Raw genomic sequence first — 18,774 nt, forward strand, 5'->3', positions numbered from 1 at the left:
TCCGCTCTCCCCTCCCCCACTTCCGTACTCTCTTCCCACTTCCTCTCTTCCTCCACGTCAGCACTCTCTCACTCTCCCCCTCTCCCATTTCCTCTCTCTAACCCCTCTTACTCTATCTGCCCTTTGCCCTCCTCTCTCTCCTCCTCCTTCCCAGCTTCTGCATTCTATCTAACTTTTCCCCTTCCTCTCTTTCTCACCCTCCCCTTAAAGTCTCTCTCTTTCTCTCTGCCCTTCCTCATCCCTCCTCCCCTTCCCCTTCCTCCCATTCCCCTCTCCTTTGCCCCCTCTCCTCCTTTTCCCTTACTCATTCCTTCCTCCTCACTTACTTTCTCCCTCCATAAGTTTGCATACCTCTTATCTCATCAGTATCTATATTTTAACACTCTCACTGCTCTCCCCCTTTCTCTCTCTCCCTTCCCCATCCTCAGCTCTCTGTCTCATCCTCATCCCCCTCCTCTCTCTCCCACCCCCATTTCCACACTGTCACACCCTCCTCCTCCCTTTCTTCCAACCCCTCCCACACTTCTCTCTCACTCCCTCATTCTCACTCTCACCCCTCCGCTCTCTCCTTCTTTTCTCTTCGACTTTCTCTCTCCCACCCTCTTCTCTCTCTTCATCCTTCCCTCTCTACCCCTCCTGCAATCCCTCTTTCTCTCCTTTTGCTTTCATCATTCTCTCCCCTGTCCCTTCCTCGTTCTCCCAATTCCTGTCTCTCGCCCCTTTAACTTTCTCTCTCCCCTTTCATCCTCTTTCTCTGTCCTGCCATTCTGCTCTCCACCATCTCCTAGTTCTTCTATCTCCCCTTACCTTCATCTCTCAGAGCCTCTCTCTCTCTCTGTTTCTCCTATCTCACTCCTCCACTCTTTTCTTCTCTCCCTTTCCCATCTCCCTCTGCCCCACCCCCTTCCCCCTCTCCCTCTTCCACCAAACCTTCTACTCTCACACCTCCCCAACTCCCTCCTCTCCCTTTCTTTCTCTCACTCTCCTCTCTTTCTCTCTTCTGCTTTCCCCTTCCTCTCTCACTCTCTTCCCCACTTCTTCTCACTCTCTCTTCTCTCTTCCTCTCTCTCTCCCCCCCCCACTGCTTTCTCTCCCTCTCTTTCCCTGCCTTCCTTTGTCTTGCTCTCACTTTGCAATATCCTCCAAAGAAGATGCACTCAGGAACCTAAAGATCCCAGAGTGCACATTCCCTATCGAGTGGTGAAAGAGAGGGAGGGGGAACGCTGTGAGTGGTGGTACATTGAGACTTTCTGACATTTACTAATAATGTAACCATTCTGTTTGTGCATGCACTATTACTCCATCAGTCACTTGATCTCTCCCACTTTCCATTCTATCAGAAATCCATCTTGTGTTCCCTCACACCTCCTCCATTTCTGCTCAGTTCCAAACTTGCTTTAATCTTTCCTAGTCCTTTTGAAGACTCACTGACCTGAACACTGGTCCAAGTTTACGAGGGGTGATTGATAGGTTCGTGGCCTAAGGTAGAAGGAGTCAGTTTTAGAAAACCTAGCACATTTATTTTTCAACATAGTGCCCTCCTACATTTACACATTTAGTCCAGCGGTTGTGGAGCATACGGATCTTGGACCTCCAGAAAGTGTCTCAGGTGGGTGATTGACAAGTTCATGGCCTAAGGTAGAAGGAGATGTTATACAGCTCTCGTCACATGCACAACGCTTTGGGTGATAATGCAGAAAGTTTGAGGTTAATAACTCATCTCCTTCTACCTTAGACCACAAACTTATCAATCACCCCGATGAGTTATTAACAGATGAATTATTAATAAAATATAAGTCTCCAGCTTCAGCTGCTCGGGGCGAGAGCATTAACAAAGTCACCGAAGCTAGTGCGAGCCAAAGTCAACTAGCCAGAGCCAACTAAGTTTCTTGCCAGAGCAAGCCAAGACTCGCCCCGAAGCAGGTGCCATCAAGCTGCCTTCCCTTGCCAGAGAGGGTCCGGCAAGTTCAGGAGCTCACCCCTGCTTGGAGCAAACTTGTGCCCAGTTATAGAACAGTCTCAGTATCCACGTCCTGTGTTTAAAAGGGGGTCCCGGCGCTGTACCCTAGAAGGTTTCTGACCCTGTGTCAAGAAGAGTCCCAACTCCGTCCTGTGTCTAAGGAAGATTCCTGGCTCAGTGCTTTATGTCCTGTGTCTGCGTCTGTCCCGTGAATAAGAAGAGTCCCCGCTCCATGTCCTGTGTCTAAGGAGGAGTCCTGGCTCAGTGGTCTGTGTCCTGTGTTCGAGTATCAAGTCGAAGCTCCGAGGTTCAAGTATCAAGTCCTGGCTCCGGGGGTCCGTGTTCCGAGTCCTGGCTCTGATCCCTGAGCTCCGAGTCCTAGCCCAGACCGAGTCCTTGTCCATTACGCCTATTCCCACTTCCACTTTGCTCTCCTTGATTTCTCTGTTCCATCCTTGTGTCACTGCTTTCCTTGTAACTAGTAATAAACTCTGTTTAGTTAACCCTACAAAACCTGTTTGTGTTATGCATTTGGGTCCTCCCCCAGCACCCTTGCCCCCTCAGTGTGATACAGGCAGCACCTAAGGCAGGTAATAAACAACCTGTTTCCCCCCCCCCCCCCACCATAGATGCTGCTTGCCTTGCTGAGTTCCTCCAGCATTTTGTATGTGTGTCTCAAGTTTTCCAGCCTCTGCAGAAATTTATTAGAGTTATGCATACCTTAATTAACATTTGGCTAAAAAGAAAGTATAATCAGGTACTTTCTAACTCTTTCTTTCTACGGGCACTGCCTAGCATGCTGAGTGTTTCCCGCAATTTCTGATTTCCAGCGCACTGTTTCGGAGTGGGGGTTTGGTACCCGGCCTTCGCCAATGGCGCGCACATGAAGTTGAACTTGGTTTCGAAGTGGGCACTAAGGCAGCAATCCCCAGCAGGGACCTCTTTAAGTGGAACGGATCTGACAGCAGAGACTTTGAAGCATAACGTACTTAACGATTTTAAAATGGAGTACACTGAAATATGAATTCAAATTAACTTTTGTCTGCTTCCGCCTAAAGGCCTCATGACAAAGTACAATTGCGTAGTCTAAATATAGATCATTATAAGTAGGGCTTTCAGTGAGCTGAAAAGGCGTATTCGGTTTCGGAGCTGTTACAGTAAGTGTCCGATCGTTAGGTGAATTGCACCAGTGCGTTATAAACTTTGATTTTACAACCATTAACGTAAGAGGGACGTGTGCTGCTTCTACTTTGATATTTTAAAAGAAATACCGTATACGTTTCTGACTTTATCAAGTTTCTGGTTCTCCCCAGCTTCACCCGGCCGGAAGAACACACTGTATTGAGCAGGCACTGCAGCCCAAGTCAGAGGAGGGATGAAGGTTCACGTCGGCACTTCGGTGAAGCGCCCTGGAAGCCGGGGACCGACACCGCTAAAGGGTAAGTGCCCCGCGATCCTGGTCGGTTTGTATTCGCCGACTGAGAGCAGTCCCGCGTCGGAGACTTCTGCGATGGGCGCCGTTCGGCTTTCAGTCGGCGGAATCCCATCCCACTCCTCACCTCCATTTCTAGCCGGCAATTAACTTAATCTAGTCTCCAAATCAAACGTCGTAAACTTGAAAGAGTTGGGTACGGATTCCTAGTTAGAGTTGGAAATTTGAGCAAGATATTTTGTAGACTTTGGAAATCTTAATCAACGCTAGAATTAACAAGTATTGTTTAGCTGCAACCAAAGAATAGTTCGGGATGGGATGTGCCTATCTCTTCGACCGCGGGCGTTTTTCTTCAATATTAAGGAACATTTCGTGCTCATTAGGTTATCTTAAGTGCGTGGCCGACGTTCGGCAGAAATTGGGATTAATTTTGTTTTTTTTTGTTTAGAACCTGATGCAAAGGCTGTCAAGGAGTGTGCCATGGAGCTGAGGAAGGTCGGGGATCTGCTCAGCTTCCTCCACATCATGCTGAATACTGTCAGCAAGATGTTTCAACTATCTACGTGAACCCCTCGGTTGAAGCTGCAACACCATGAAAAGATTGAAAAAAAAATCTGGAATCGACGATCTTTAACTTCTCGGAAGTATTCGTGTCTGGGCATGTCAACAACGGAGAACAGATTGCATTGATGTGGAAGTGAAGAAATAATATTGTGAGGATTTGTATTTAGAAGTAAGGTATGATGTGAGGATGGCCAGTAAAGTTACAAGCCGAAGATGAAGCAAAATCTGGAAGTGGAAGGATTTAGCTTGGGAAGTTGTAACTGCAAAAGCGCATTATAAAAAAGCTGAGTAGAAATTTAACGTGTAACAAACGGAGCCTTTTTTAACGGGACAAACAGCCTTTTTTTCCAATTTAAATTTGTATACATGTTGGAGAAGTTTGTTGCTTATAGAGAAACTTTCTAATTGTGAAACCAGCTGCAAATATGAAAAAATGGATGCATGAGCTTTGTGTAAGTCATGAAAGATGTGTTGAATTTTTAGCGGTTTTATGAAAGATTATGTTTATTATAAGTCTTTTGTGATACAATTAAATGTTTGAGATACATTTTCCATTATTGGTACAAAATTAAAGGAATGACGTACTGTAGCTTCTATCTTTGTATGAGCAAAATTAAAGGATAGTTTGAGCTACTATCTTTGCATGAGCATTAGTGGGGGGAATGTATTGGAAATGACTTTAAACATTTTAAAAGTTCTCCAGTTTAATAGTGAACTTGGCATTAATCTAATATTTAGCTTTCTCAATTATTGTATTATGACAAAGTGTTATAAGACAAAACTATTTGATCTAGTTTATACAAATACATTAAATCTTTAATTGTTCTCATAGTTTCATTTCTTTTATGTGGCCTCAGTACTACTAAAATTCTGGCTGTGATATACAAGCATGTGTATTAGGAGCAGGCACTCAAACCTGTTCTGCCAGTCTGTGAGAACATGGCTGCTGGTCTATCTGCGCCTGTTACACCACTGGCATTTAAGGCAGCAGTGAATGTCCTCCATCTTTGTCTGAAAATACCTTCCCAGACAGATACAGAAGGATTCTTCATTGCTGTTTCCATAACAATTTTTTTGACCATTAAAAGTTGTCAGACCTGGGCTCTGGTGGACCTCCCTTAGTCTGGCCTCTATCCTTTGACCTGTTTGGCATGGGTGACACTACCAAGAGCCAAAGTATAAGGGTGTGACTCCAGCCAGCATAGCTCTCCAGGTCAGTGAGGCAGGCAAGCCTCCACACCGTATGGCAGGCTTGTTTTCCTTTTGGGGGAAGAGCATGCTGATCCATCTATAATTCTGCTTTCTTATTTATCTCTCAATAACCTTCCATCCCCTTATTTAGAATTACTTACTACTGTTTAAGTACGTTCAAAAACTGTATTGTTAAGTGATCTAAAGACTCATGTGGAGTTTTTTTTAAAAAGACCTGCTCAAATGGAGCTGTGGAGAATGGTATAAATACTAGAGCTACTGCCTCATTGTATCAGAAACCTGGGTTCAGTACTGACCGAGTGCTGCCTGTGTAAATTTTGCTGTGACCCTGGGAATCTTCTGTGTGCTATAGTTTCCTTTCACACCATAAAGACAGATAGATTTTTAAGATTATTAGAGGCGCGTATGTTGTTAAGTGGTGATATTGGTGGGGGGGGGGGGAGGAGAATGTGCAGAGAATTTTTTTTAAATGGCGATTAATGCAAGGTTAATTTTATTGGGGATTTAAAGGTCACTGCCAATTTGATGGGCTGGTTTGGTGCTTTGACCCAAATATAGCTGTAATGCACAAGGTCACAAGGATTTGGGATTGACTTATTTATTAAAGTCCATCAAAAATTCCAGTGAGATGTGTCATTAGAATCAGCGATCAACACGGTCTGAGGATTTGCTGGAGGCAGCCTGCAAGTGACAGTGTCCATCCAGTGCCAAAATGGCAAGCCCACAAGCTACTAACCCTAACTCATGTCTTTGGAAAATGGGACGAAGCTGGAACCTCTGAGGAAATCTACATCGTCACAGAGAGTGTGCAGTTCAAAAACTTGCACTCCCCTTTTTAAACTCCCCTTGTCTCCATTTTTTGAATTTTTGGTAAGATGCAAAGCTGAAACCAGGAGCAGGAATATGGGTAGGTCTAAGTGACATGAGATGTTTTTTCTATTTTAATAATTCAGAGAAGAATAGTTTACAGAAGAGATTCTACTTGCAGATAAACCAAAACGATAGATTTTGAGTAAGAATTACGCCAGTCTCTTGTGGGGTTAAGAGGTGAGAACAGGCATAGACCATTTGGACCTTTGACCTTTCTTTTGCCCCATTCATCAAGAACACAAGTGATTTACCACTCAACACAATTTTGCTGTTGTATTCCTTCCAAAAAAAACTTTGGAAATCCAATTAAACTATATCCACAGGTTGGTTGTCTGTTCCATTAATTATGATGTCAAAAACTCCCATAGACTAGTCAAACATTGGTTTTTCATAAATTCATGCTAATTTGGGGTCAATGCTGTTTTGTTATTATACATTGCTGTAAAGGTTCCCACATTTTTACTGCCACTGACATTAGGCTAGATTTTTAACCTTTTTCTCTTTCACCTTTCTTAAACTGAGGGATCATATTTGTCACCCTTAAATCAATTGGACTCAACATTTTTTCAGACGAAAATCAGAGTGCCCACTGTCTCTTGTCACCCTTTTCAGAATTCTGGGAGGTTATTGAGTCCTCAGAATTTTTCAGTTTTTATTCTCATATCTTCCGGCTAGTGGTGTAGTTGCATCAGCACTGGCAAATGGTCCCGAGTTTGAATCTGGCCGGCTCCTTGCACACTTTCATCCCTGATGGGTTAAGTGTCGAACTAGCAATTTAGACTCATAAGATAGTCCAAATGCTTTGGAAGTGGCAAAAGTGCCATCCGACCCGCCACAAGAAAAGAAAAGGAGTAACAACAATTGTCATAGTCTTCACTGGTACTTGTTTCTATTTATTTCCCTCAATTCTTCATTCTCAGTCGACCCTTGGTTCGGCAGTATTTTTGGAAGTTTTTAATCTTTCTTCCCTGAAGACTGACAGAGTAGTTGTTGGTTCTAGCACTCCTTATTCACCATTATAAGTTCTGCCTCTGTCTGTAAGGGAGCAATACATATCCTCTTCAGTCTTTTCCTTTCTGCATACAAATTGAAGCTTTTACAGTCTACGTTAAGATCTTTACCATTGTCAATCATACCCTTATTTCTCCAGAGGGCAGTGAATCGGTGGAATTCATTGCCACAGGTGGCTGTGGAGGCCAAATCATTGGGTATGTTTAGAGGATCATAGGTTGTTGATTAGTAAGGGTGTCGAAGGTAAGGCTGGAGAATGGTGTTGAGAGGGATAACGAGTTAGCCCTGTGGAATAGTGGGTCTAATTCCGCTCCTGTGTCTTATGGTCTTTATCAATTTCTTGGTCCTCCTTTGCTGAGTTCCAAAAGGTTCTTTACACAGATAGTTATGCATGTACCAAATCCAATACCTGAATTATAAAAATGGTTTCAGGTGTTGATAAGCTTACTTTGGTGCCAGGAATGTTAGATGTCAAGTCAAGTCAACTTTTATTGTCATTTCGACCATAACTCTCAAGAAATAGTCAAGAAGAGCCAAGTGAAATAGGAATTGATATGAAAGGAGAGGGGAGTACTGAATTAAAAGTATTATATATGAATGCACGAAGTATAAGGAATAAAGTAGATGAGCTTGAGGCTCAGTTGGAAATTGGCAAGTACAATGTTGTGGGAATAACTGAGACATGGCTTCAAGCGGACAGGGCCTGGGAAATGAATATTCAAGGATATACATCTTATCGAAAAGAGAGACTGACTGGCAGAGGGGGTGGGGTGGCTCTGTTGCTGAGGAATGATATTCAGTCCCTTGCGAGGGGAGACATAGAATCTGGGGATGCAGAGTCAGTATGGATAGAACTGAGAAATTCTAAGGGTAGAAAGACCCTAATGGGAGTTATCTACAGGCCACCAAACAGCAGTTTGGATGTAGGGTGTAAGTTGAATGAAGAGTTAAAATCGGCATGTCGCAAAGGTAGTGATACAGTTGTCATGGGGGATTTCAACATGCAGGTAGACTGGGAGAATCAGAATGGTACTGGACCCCAAGAAAGGGAGTTTGTGGAGTGCATCCGAGATGGATTCTTAGAACAGCTTGTACTGGAGCCTACCAGGGAGAAGGCAATTCTAGATTTAGTGTTGTGCAATGAACTGGATTTGATCAGGGACCTCGAGGTAAAGGAACCATTAGGAGGTAGTGACCATAATATGATATGTTTTAACCTACAATTTGAGAAGGAGAAGGGAAAATTGGATGTGTCAGTATTACAGTTGAACAAAGGGAACTATGGAGCTATGAGGGAGGAGCTGGTCAAAGTTCAATGGAGCAATACCCTAGCAGGGAAGACAGTGGAACAAAAATGGCAGGTATTTCTGGGAATAATGCAGAAGGTGCAGGATCGGTTCATTCCAAAGAGGAAGAAAGATCCTAAGGGGAGTAAGGGGCGGCTGTGGCTGACGAGGGAAGTAAAGGGCAGTATAAAAATAAAAGAGAAGAAGTATGACATAGCAAAGATGACCGGGAAACTGGAGGAATGGGAAGCTTTTAAAGAGCAACAGAAGATAACAAAAAAGGCAATACGCCAAGAAAAAATGAGGTACGAAGGTAAACTAGCCAAGAATATAAAGGAGGATAGAAAAAGCAGGCAGTGAAGAATGCTAATGGCATGCTGGCTTTTATAACATGAGGAATTGAGTATAGGAGTAAAGAGGTCCTTTTGCAGCTGTACAGGGCCCTGGTGAGACCACACCTGGAGTATTGTGTGCAGTTTTGGTCTCCAAATTTGAGGAAGGACATTCTTGCTATTGAGGGAGTGCAGCGTAGGTTCACGAGGTTAATTCCCGGAATGGCGGGACTGTCATATGTTGAAAAATTGGAGCGACTGGGCTTGCATACACTGCAATTTAGAAGGATGAGAGGGGATCTGATTGAAATATATAAGATTATTAAGGGATTGGACACACTGGAGGCAGGAAGCATGTTTCCGCTGATGGGTGAGTCCAGAACTAGAGGCCACAGTTTAAGAATAAGGGGTAGGCCATATAGAACAGAGATGCGGAAAAACTTTTCAACCCAGAGAGTGGTGGATATGTGGAATGCTCTGCCCCAGAAGGCAGTGGAGGCCAGGTCTCTGGATGCATTCAAGAAAGAGTTAGATAGAGCTCTTATAGATAGCAGGGTCAAGGGATATGGGGAGAGGGCAGGAACGGGGTACTGATTGTGTATGATCAGCCATGATCACAGTGAATGGTGGTGCTGGCTAGAAGGGCCAAATGGCCTACTCCTGCACCTACTGTCTATTGTCTATTGAATCCAGCCAGCTCCTTCCGTGCTTTCTATCCGTGCTGGATTGCGTGTTGAGCTAGCAACTCAGCCTTGTATCCATCAGGAACATTCTTCAGGAGCACTGTGTACACAGACAGGGCCCTTATTATTGTTACAGATCCCACCCATTCATCTAACATCCTCTTTGACTTTCTACCATTAGGCAGGAGGCTACGATATATGAAAACAAGAATGATCAGGATGGGAAAGAGTTTCTTTTCTCAGGTCATTAGGGTTCTGAAGACCCTGCTGCAATGTTTTCAAAGTATCGCTGGTTAATCAGTGCAATATTGAATACTAATGCACTTTTGTTTGTTATTTATGTGTGATCCATCTGTAGATTTTAACCTTACCTTCATAAGTTATCATGTGTTATGTGTACACCCTAGTTTGAAGAAATCTCTTATTTCTGTATACATTATATGGTTATATGTATTATATACATGTATATAGTTAAATGACAATAAATTTTACTTGACTGAAATGCTAAAGAAATGGCAAAGTTGCTGCCTGATGCTGCACAGGGCAAACAGAGGAACAACACCTGAAGCATAGCTCTCCATACTCCTCCCATCCACTGACTTCTCTTAAACGTTGAAATCCACCACTTCCTCTAGCAGCTCGTTCCACACTTGCACTGCCCGCTGAGTAGAGTTCCCCTTCAGGTTCCCCTCAAATATTTTACCTTTCAATTTTAACCCATGACCACTAATTCTTGTTTCACCCAAACTCAGTGGAGAAAGAAAGCCTGCTTGCATTTACCCTATCTATACCCCTCAAAATTTTGCATACCACTATCAAATCTGCCCTCACTCTCCTACGCTCCAGGGAATATAGTCCTAATCTATGCAGCCTTTCTCTATAACTCAGGTCCTTGAGTCCTGGCAACATCCATGTATCATTTCAACCCTGTTGATAACTTTCCTGTAGGTAGGTGACCAGAACTGTACAATACTCCAAATTTAGTCTCACCAATGTTATGTACAACTTCAACATGACATCTATATGGTTAACAAGGACAGACTCCTCTACAGATGAGGCAGGTGGAGGCTGCTCTGTTGGGTAGGTTGATAGTCTGGTGTGGTGCTCTCCTTCAGCCACTAGTAAGTAATGTGTTGGGCCAAATGGCCTAATTATGCTCCATCAAAATTGCTCTGCGATTTCATCATGTCTGATCCATTTTCCCTCCCAGTCTCAATCTCCTGCCTTTTCCCCACATCCCTTCATCCCTTGACTAATCAAGGCCATCTGCCTTAAATACACCCAATGACTTGGTCTCCACAGCCAGCTGTGGCAACTAATCCCAAGGACTCACCACTCTGTGGCTAAAGAAATTCCTCTGTATCTCCATTGAAAACGGACGATCCTCTAATCTGAGGCCGTGTTCTCTGGTCCTAGATTCCCGCACCATAGGAAACATCCTCTCCACATCCACTCTGATGAGGCTTCTCAACGTTTGATAGGTTTCAATGAGGCCATCCTTCATTCTTCTGAATTCCAGTGAGTAGTGGCCCAGAATCATCAAATGCTCCTTATACGACAGGTCTTTCAATCCCAGAATGATTCTTGTGAATCTCCTTTCAACCCTCTCCAATGTCAGCACATCCTTTCTTGGATAAGGGGCTCAAAACTGCTCTCAGTACTCCAAATGAGGCCTCACCAGTGCTTTGTAAAGCTTCAACATTACATCCTTATATAGGACGTAATGTGTGATCCCAATATCTAGCCTCAAGCTTCTCAAAGCCATGCCATACTTACTTTCTACTTTTAGCTGTCATGGGACCGAGGTCCCCAACAGGCCACCAGGGCTGCGACAATGCTGCGATCTCTCGTTACACTTTCTGTGGATTTTCTAAACAGGTTCAATGAGATATCTTGCTAAAAATTCAAGTTGTATGCTTTTTGGATTGTACAATAGCAGTGTTTAGCAAGAGTTGGTTGATGTGCAAGAAACAATTAGAGTTCACGAAGATTGCTGGAAATAAGTGATCTATTTGTCACCATTAGATCCATTTTGGTTCTTGATATATTCAAATCACTAGTTAAAGAGAAGACAGTCTCTTTAAACTAATGGTCAAGTAGGAGATTGAATAAAAAGCAAGGGAGCTGCAAAAGACTGCAAAAATATACCAGTAAACAGAACTACAGTGGTAGGTGTGGTTTAATCTAGATTAATGTGAAATGATTCATATTACAGAAAATAAGCAGTGAGTTGGGGTCTATTTGGCGAGGTGTAGATCGGGGAACATGTCTGTCCTTTGTGCAATACAGAGAGTTTCTGTTTCAGTTATTTAACAGTAGTTATAGATGACCACGTGGGTTATTGGTGTGTCACACATGCTACCACTAAATATGTACAAGCTGTCAGCAGGTTACTCTATATAATGGTTCTTAGAGAAGTCTGAACACTATGAGTGTAAATAATGTGAATTTCTTTCAGGTGCCAAGAAATACAGAACCACGTGTAGCCACAAGTAGCACAACATCACGTCCTCATGCAGGGTTTTTGACCTGAACCGTTCGAAAATTCCTTTTCTTCCACCAACGATGCCTGACTGGCTGACTTCCTCCAGCAGAGTGTTTGCTGTTCCAGATTCCCTCATCAGCAGCAGTTTCTCCTGGGCCTGCACGTGTAAGTCATTCACCTTCTCGCCCCATACATTTAGATCATGGCTAAATACACAAACATACCAATTTCAGTTTTGAAAGGTCACTTGATGTAATCTCAGTGGTTTTTAGGGGGAACTACATGTAACCAGGAAGCAATTTCTGACAGCATCGCTAACAGTTCATAGTCATTTTAAGTTTATTCCCTCATTTTACTGGACTGTCTCTCTCTGTTGAAAATAATTCCTCTCTCCTACCTCTCAAATCTTTACACACTTTAATTACTGCTGGCCAATGGAACAGGCATGGTTTAAACGACCTATCCTTATAATACGCGACCGCTATAATCAAATTTCCATCAATATTCCACTACCTTAACTAAATTGTCCCCACACCTTCAGCTTCTCCTCGCCTCCACTGGCCCTTCTGCACCGTATCACAGACATCTTTCTGAGTCTTGCAGTATCTGCCACAGCATTAGAAGCCACCTGTAAATGCAAATGCACACATTAAGTTCAAAAATGTAAAGAGACCTTAAGACATTGAAGAGATCTCAAGTGACTCGGGATCATGTGAACCAATGTAGGTAGGTCCTGAGTTCTCAAAGATCAATCTGACTCAACTACTTACTCCTTAGCCAACAGACATAACCTTTTTTTTATGTGGACCATTGTGATTTTAGATCATTACCTTCAGTGGTCACAAAATTTCCCACCACTGGCTCTAATTTCTTTTGTTGAAGCTCTGTAATTCACTGTCATGTGCAAGTTTTATCTCCCATCTGTTGCTACAAGATTTCAGTCTTCTGAACAGTAACTAGAGTCTCTCTCCTAAAGTGAAAGACTGAAATATCTTCAGCTTTTCACATTAGAAGATTAAGGACTAGTTACTGTTCAGATGTCTAGACAATTGATCTCAGTACAGAAAGGGATTGTACTCTGGAATAAAAAGCTAGCACTCTAGTTGGTGACCTTAAAACTGACGGATTGTAATAGAAACCAGCCTTATTCTCTTGCACTGGGAAGGAAATATTGCATCCTTATCTGATCCAGCCCACGGGTGATTTGTTAACTACTTTCTGAAATAGCCGAGCAGCCAACTCTATTCAGTATACACTCAGAGATGGCCAGTTAGTATTTGTCTTGCAAGGTACTTTCCTGTGAAAGAACACAACACCACCATTTTAAATTACATCCAACAAAAAACTGTGCTTTCCAAACAAATTGACACTGATCTTTTTTTGCTGGCTTTTACCCATATATCTATGCGGAAGCCTAGGACTCCCAATACAAGCTCAAGTCCAGTCTTCCAATCAAGCTGAATGGATCTTAACAGGAAATCTTGGACTTCCCAGTTCATTGGCAAGGCCTATTGACTGACTGATTTCTATAGGCAAGAACTGCTTTGGGAAGAAGAATACTGAACTGATTCCACAACCTGTGGGCTCATTTTCAAGGACTCTACAACTCATGTTCTTAGTAATATTTATTTACTATTTGTTATTTTTTGTGTTTGAACAGCTTGTCTTTTGCAAATTGGTTTTCTCAGTTTTGTATTTGTTTTTTCATCGGTTCTATGGCATTTCTTTATTGGACTGTGAATGCCTACAAGAAAATTAATCTCACAGTTGTATTTGGGTGACATAAGTTTACTTTGATAATAAATTTACTTTGAACTTTTTAACACGTGTGCAAGTTAATATGTTTTTAAATTTTTATTTTATTTAGGGGTACAGCACATTTACAGGAATTTCTGGTTCAGTGAGCCCATGCTGTTCAGTTGCACCCGTGTGACTAATTAACCTATTAAGCCTTATGTCTGGACTGCGGACGAACTGGGTGCACTTGGAGGAAACCCATGTAGTCATGTGGAGAATGTACAGACTCTTTACAGACAGCAGTGGAACAGAAAACTAAACCACAAAACTACCAAACTGCTCCTGAAGTAAAATGAAATTTTATCTTTAAGTTGTTGATTAAAATGTGTTTCCCTTGTACTACCTCAGTTCGCTGACGAGATGACATACAAAGTTTTTTTTACTGTGTCTCAGTGCTTATGACAAGAATAAACCAACGATCAACTCACTGGGTTTTAGATGTGCACTTGTTTAATTTGTAACCATTAAAACATATTAAATGCTAAAGCCATTTACAAACATTTAGCTTGAACTAAATATTTTTAGTAAATCTGGGACGGGGGATTGAGTGGTTCCGGATGGGCTGGAGGAAGGGCCATGTTGTACCTGAAACAGTGTGAAAATATGCCTACCACTAGCTAAATTTCAGGAAGAATGTACAAACATACTTGGTTTGGGGGAAAATCAGTAGTTGATTCCTGGAAAAAAAAAGTCTGAATAAGTGCATAATCTAGAAGAATTAGAGGTGATTTTATTCAAAGATAACATTCTGAAGGGGAATGGCAGAATGGATATCAGAAGGTGGGGGAATATAGACTTAATCTAGGGGCTGGGGGAATCTAGACACAAGGTCACAGCTTCAGAATATGGAGACCACCATTTAAGGCTGAGATGAAGAGGAATCTGTTCCCTCAGAGGATTGTGAATCTCTGGAATGCTTTACCCTGGACAGCTGTGAATATTCAAGGATTGCATTGCCTTTGCCTACTCCAATTTCTTATGCTCTTAAACTGAAGAGCTAGCAATAAATGCAACTATCCAGTCTTTACTCACATTACTGAAGGTTTTTCCCTCTCTTTTTAAACCTTTCTCCAATGCTATGTCCAGCAAATTCCAAACAATTGCCTTAAATTTGAAGATTATGGAGATTAGTTTATTTGTCACATCAGCATAAAAACATCTAAACATACAGTGAAAAGTGTCAGAGTTTATGGAGAGGAATAAATAGTCAACTTTTTGGGCATAGACCCTTTATCAGGACCAAGGGTCTCAACATGAAATGCTGGTTCTTTATACCTCTCCATACATGTTGCCCAACCAACCGAATTCCTCTAACATTTTGGGTGTGTTACTCTGGATTTTCAGTATCTTCCAGAATCTCGTGTTTGTGAAATGTGTCATTTGCATCATCCATGAAATCCAATCTGAGGATATGCTAGGGGCATTCTGCAAGTATTGCCATATTTCTGACACCAACATAGTGTGCCCACATCTTACTCCAACTCAAAAAGTGGGTGAGTCTAGGACCAGAGGGTATAACGTCAGAATAGAAGGTCGTCCCTTTAGAAATGATGAGGTATTTCTTTAGCTAGAGGGTGGTGCATCTAAGGAATTCATTATCACAGATGGCTATGGAGGCCAAGTCACTGGGAATATTTACAGTGAAATTTGACAGGATCTTGATTAACAAGGGTGTCAAAGGTTTGGGGAGAATAGGGTTGAGAAGGATAATAAATCAGCCATGATGGAATGTTGAAGCAGACTCAATGGGCCAAATGGCCTAATTCTACTCCTATATATTATAGTCTTAAAATTATGCCCTCTCATATTAACCATTTCCACCCTGGGGAAAAAGTGCTGGCTGTCCTATCTATCTATTCTTATCATCATTAGAGTAACTGCTGCTATCATTTGAGTCTTACACTTCTTCTTATTTGGCTGCCTATTGAACTTCCAGCATTTACAATCTCTTTGAATTTCTGGCTATGTATATAATTCTTATCACCACCATCAGTGTGGACTTGTTGATGCCCTGCTAACATAAGTGCCTCCACATCAATGCTGTCTCTCCCTGCCATTTCTCCATCCTCTTACTGAACTTCTTCTATTTACGGTATTGGGGGGGGGGGAGGGGAGTGGAGGTACAGGAGCCTGAAAACCCCCACTGAGTAATTCAGAAACCGTTTCTTTACCTCCACCGTCAGATTTTTAAATGATCCATGAACCAATGAACTCATTATTCCTTTATTTTCTCCATTTATTTATATTTGTAATTTATAGTAACTTTATGTCTTTGCACAGTACTATAAGACCATAAAACATAGGAGCAGAATTAGGCCATTTGGCCTATCACGTCTACTCTGCCATTTTATCATGGTTGTTCCATTTTCCCTGTCAGTACTACTGCTGTAAAACACCAAATTTCAGTCCCATAAACCATTGATAATATCCTAATTCTGATTTGTGTGCTTCTGGAGTGCCCCCCCCCCCCCCCCCCCAGTTTCCTTTGCTCAAGTGGTTAAAGGCCCAGTCTGTCCATCTTTGCCCTGTGGCTTCGGTCCATCGAGTCTGTGGATCATTTTTGCACTCTTTCCAGGTTGATCCTGTGGCACAATGACCAGACCTGAACATAACACTCCAAGTGTGGACACACCCATTTTCTTAAACAACTTGGAACATCTTCGATTTTTTTCTTAACACCTTTGGCTTTCTTGATTTACTATTGAAACCTTTTGGCCTCATTTACTTATTCCAGAAATTAGACGCTTTATGAGTTTATCTCATCTTTTAAACAATATGGACTTTTTGAGTCCTTTTTTTATAAAACAATTTGGCTCTTATTAGTATATTTTGAATTTTTGAACAACTTTGACCTTCGTTAGGTTTCCTTTCTTTTTCTTTTCAACAAGTGGGATCTTTTTTCTCTTCTTATATTGTGAAGAACTAGAACCATTTTTCTTTCTTTAACTTGGACCATTTTTTGAGTTCGTTTGTTTTGTTTTTGAATGGCTCATATAACCATATAATAATTACAGTACAGAAACAGGCCATCTCGGCCCTTTTAGTCTGTGCCAAACACTTACTCTCACCTAGTCCCACCTACCTACACTCAGCCCATAACCCTCCACTCCTTCCCTGTCCATATACCTATCCAATTTTTTTAAAGTGGCTTGATGGAATGGGATGATGGGATCATAGCCAAGGTTGGGGAATCCAGAAATTAGAGGGCGCAAGTTTAAGGTGAGATGGGAGAGATTAACAGACTTGAGGGGCAACTTTTTAACCCAGAAAGTGGTGGGTATATGGAAAGGCTGCCAGAGAAGTGGTTGAAGCAGGGACAGTTAGGAAGGATATGTGCCAAGCATGGGAAAATAGGACCAGCTTAGATGGGAAACTTGGATTGGCATGGATCAGTTGTGCTGAAGAAATTGCTTCCATGCTGTATGATCACGGTTCGATTCCTGCCACTGTCTGGAACCTTCTGGCCATGACACGTTTCCCTCCACATTCCAAAGACTTACAGCTTAGGGTTAGCAAGCTGTGGGCATGTGCTGTCCCCATCGCAATCCTCGCTAACTTGATTTGACACAAGCTCTACATTCCACTGCATGTGACAAATGAAGCCAAACTCTCTTTAAAGTGTCACAAAATCCAAGCAACACACACAAAATGCTGGAGGAACTTAGTAGGCCAGGCAGCATCTATGGAAGAGTCAATGTTTTGGCCCGAAACCCTTCAGTAGGACTGGAGGAAAACAAGCTGAGGAGTAGATTTAAAAGGGGGGGGGGGGAGTGGAGAGAGAACCACCAAGTGATAGGTGAAACCTGAAGGGGGAGTGATGGAGTAAACAGCTGAGAAGTAGAAGTTGTTTGGTGGAAGAAAGAAAAGGGGGGAGGAGCACCAGAGGGAGGCAATGAGTGAGCAAGGAGATAAGGTGAGGGAGGGAAAAGGAGATGGGGAATGGTGAAGGAGGGGGTGGGGGGCATTACCGGAAGTTTGAAAAATCGATGCTCATGCCATGAGGTTGGAGCCTACCTCAACGGAATATAAAGTGTTTTTCCTCCAACCTAAGTGTCACCTCATCACAACAGTGGAGGAGGCCATGGACAGACATATTGGAATGGGAACAGGAAGTGGAAATAAAATGGGGGACCACTGGGAGATCCCGCTTTTTCTGGCAGACCGGGCGTAGATGCTTGGCGAAGCGGTCTCCCAAGCTATGTTGGGTCTCACTGATATACAAGAGGCCACAACAGGAACACCATACTTATGACCCCAATAGACTCACAGGTGAAGTGTAGGGCCCTGAATGTCAGTGAGGGAGGAGGTGTAGGGGCAGGTGTAGCACTTGTTCCGCTTGCAAGGGTAAGTGCCAAGAGGGAGATCAGTGGGGAGGGACAATGGACAAGGGAGTTGTATAAGGAAGCAATCCTTGTGGAAAGCAGAAAGTGGGGAAGAGGGAAAGATGTGTTTGGTGTTGGGAGAAGTTCTGGAAAATGATGTGCTGGATGCAGAGTGGAGGCTGTTGGGGTGGTAGGTGAGGACAAGAGGAACCCTATCCCTGGTAGGGTGGTGGAGGATGGGGTAAGATCAGATGTGTGTGAAATGGAAGATATGTGGCTGAGGGCAGTGTTGATGGTGGAGGAAGGGAAGACCTTTTCTTTGAAACAGGACATCTCCTCTGTTCTAGAATGAAAAGCCTCTCCCTGAGAGCAGATGCAGTGCAGAATTGACAGCCCGGGATTGCGTTTTTACATGTAACAGGGTGGGAAGAGGTACAGCAAACACGAGGAAATCTGCAGATGCTGGAAATTTAAGCAACACACAGAAAATGCTGGTAGAACGCAGCAGGCCAGGTAGCATCTACAGGAAGAAGTGCAGTTGACATTTCGGGCCAAGACCCTTCATCGGTACACGAAGTAGTCTAGGTTGACTTTATTTCAGAACAATGGAGGTATGAAATTAACATTTCAGTTAAGATGGCACCTGCGTACAATTCTCCTTAAGGGGAAATTAAGGGTTGTGGGAAAAAGTCAGGTTGGTGGAGATGACTCCATGGACAGATCAGCCATGATCTTACCGAACGGCGGAGCAGATTCGACAGGCCAGATGGCCGACTCCTGCTCCTATTTCTTATGTTATGTCCCTTCACTCAACGGAATC

The 18,774-nt window shown here is 42.8% G+C and overlaps 1 protein-coding gene across 5 annotated transcripts; it reads left to right on the forward strand.

Annotated features, from left to right (window-relative positions):
• Nucleotides 1-2,208: 2,208 nt before the first annotated feature.
• On the forward strand, nt 2,209-14,078 carry LOC132404945 (uncharacterized). 5 transcript variants are annotated; one of them, XM_059989568.1, is made up of 4 exons: nt 2,209-2,227; nt 3,274-3,399; nt 3,841-12,000; nt 13,703-14,078. In XM_059989568.1, exon 3 carries the CDS (start codon nt 7,604-7,606, stop codon nt 8,693-8,695), a length of 1,092 nt encoding a protein of 363 aa, XP_059845551.1. In that variant the 5' UTR covers nt 2,209-2,227; nt 3,274-3,399; nt 3,841-7,603; the 3' UTR covers nt 8,696-12,000; nt 13,703-14,078. The 5 variants fall into 5 exon arrangements, with proteins under 5 accessions (XP_059845551.1, XP_059845548.1, XP_059845550.1 ...); XM_059989565.1 differs by lacking the exon at nt 2,209-2,227 and adding an exon at nt 2,612-2,717; XM_059989567.1 differs by lacking the exon at nt 2,209-2,227 and adding an exon at nt 2,927-2,945.
• Nucleotides 14,079-18,774: the final 4,696 nt, after the last annotated feature.

This window comes from Hypanus sabinus, chromosome 14, assembly GCF_030144855.1.
Source record: "Hypanus sabinus isolate sHypSab1 chromosome 14, sHypSab1.hap1, whole genome shotgun sequence".
Lineage (NCBI taxonomy): Eukaryota > Metazoa > Chordata > Chondrichthyes > Myliobatiformes > Dasyatidae > Hypanus > Hypanus sabinus.

Excerpts from the sequence above, each read along its gene's own strand:
- LOC132404945 (XM_059989568.1), top strand. The coding sequence starts at position 7,604 with ATGAAAGGAGAGGGGAGTACTGAATTAAAAGTATTATATATGAATGCA.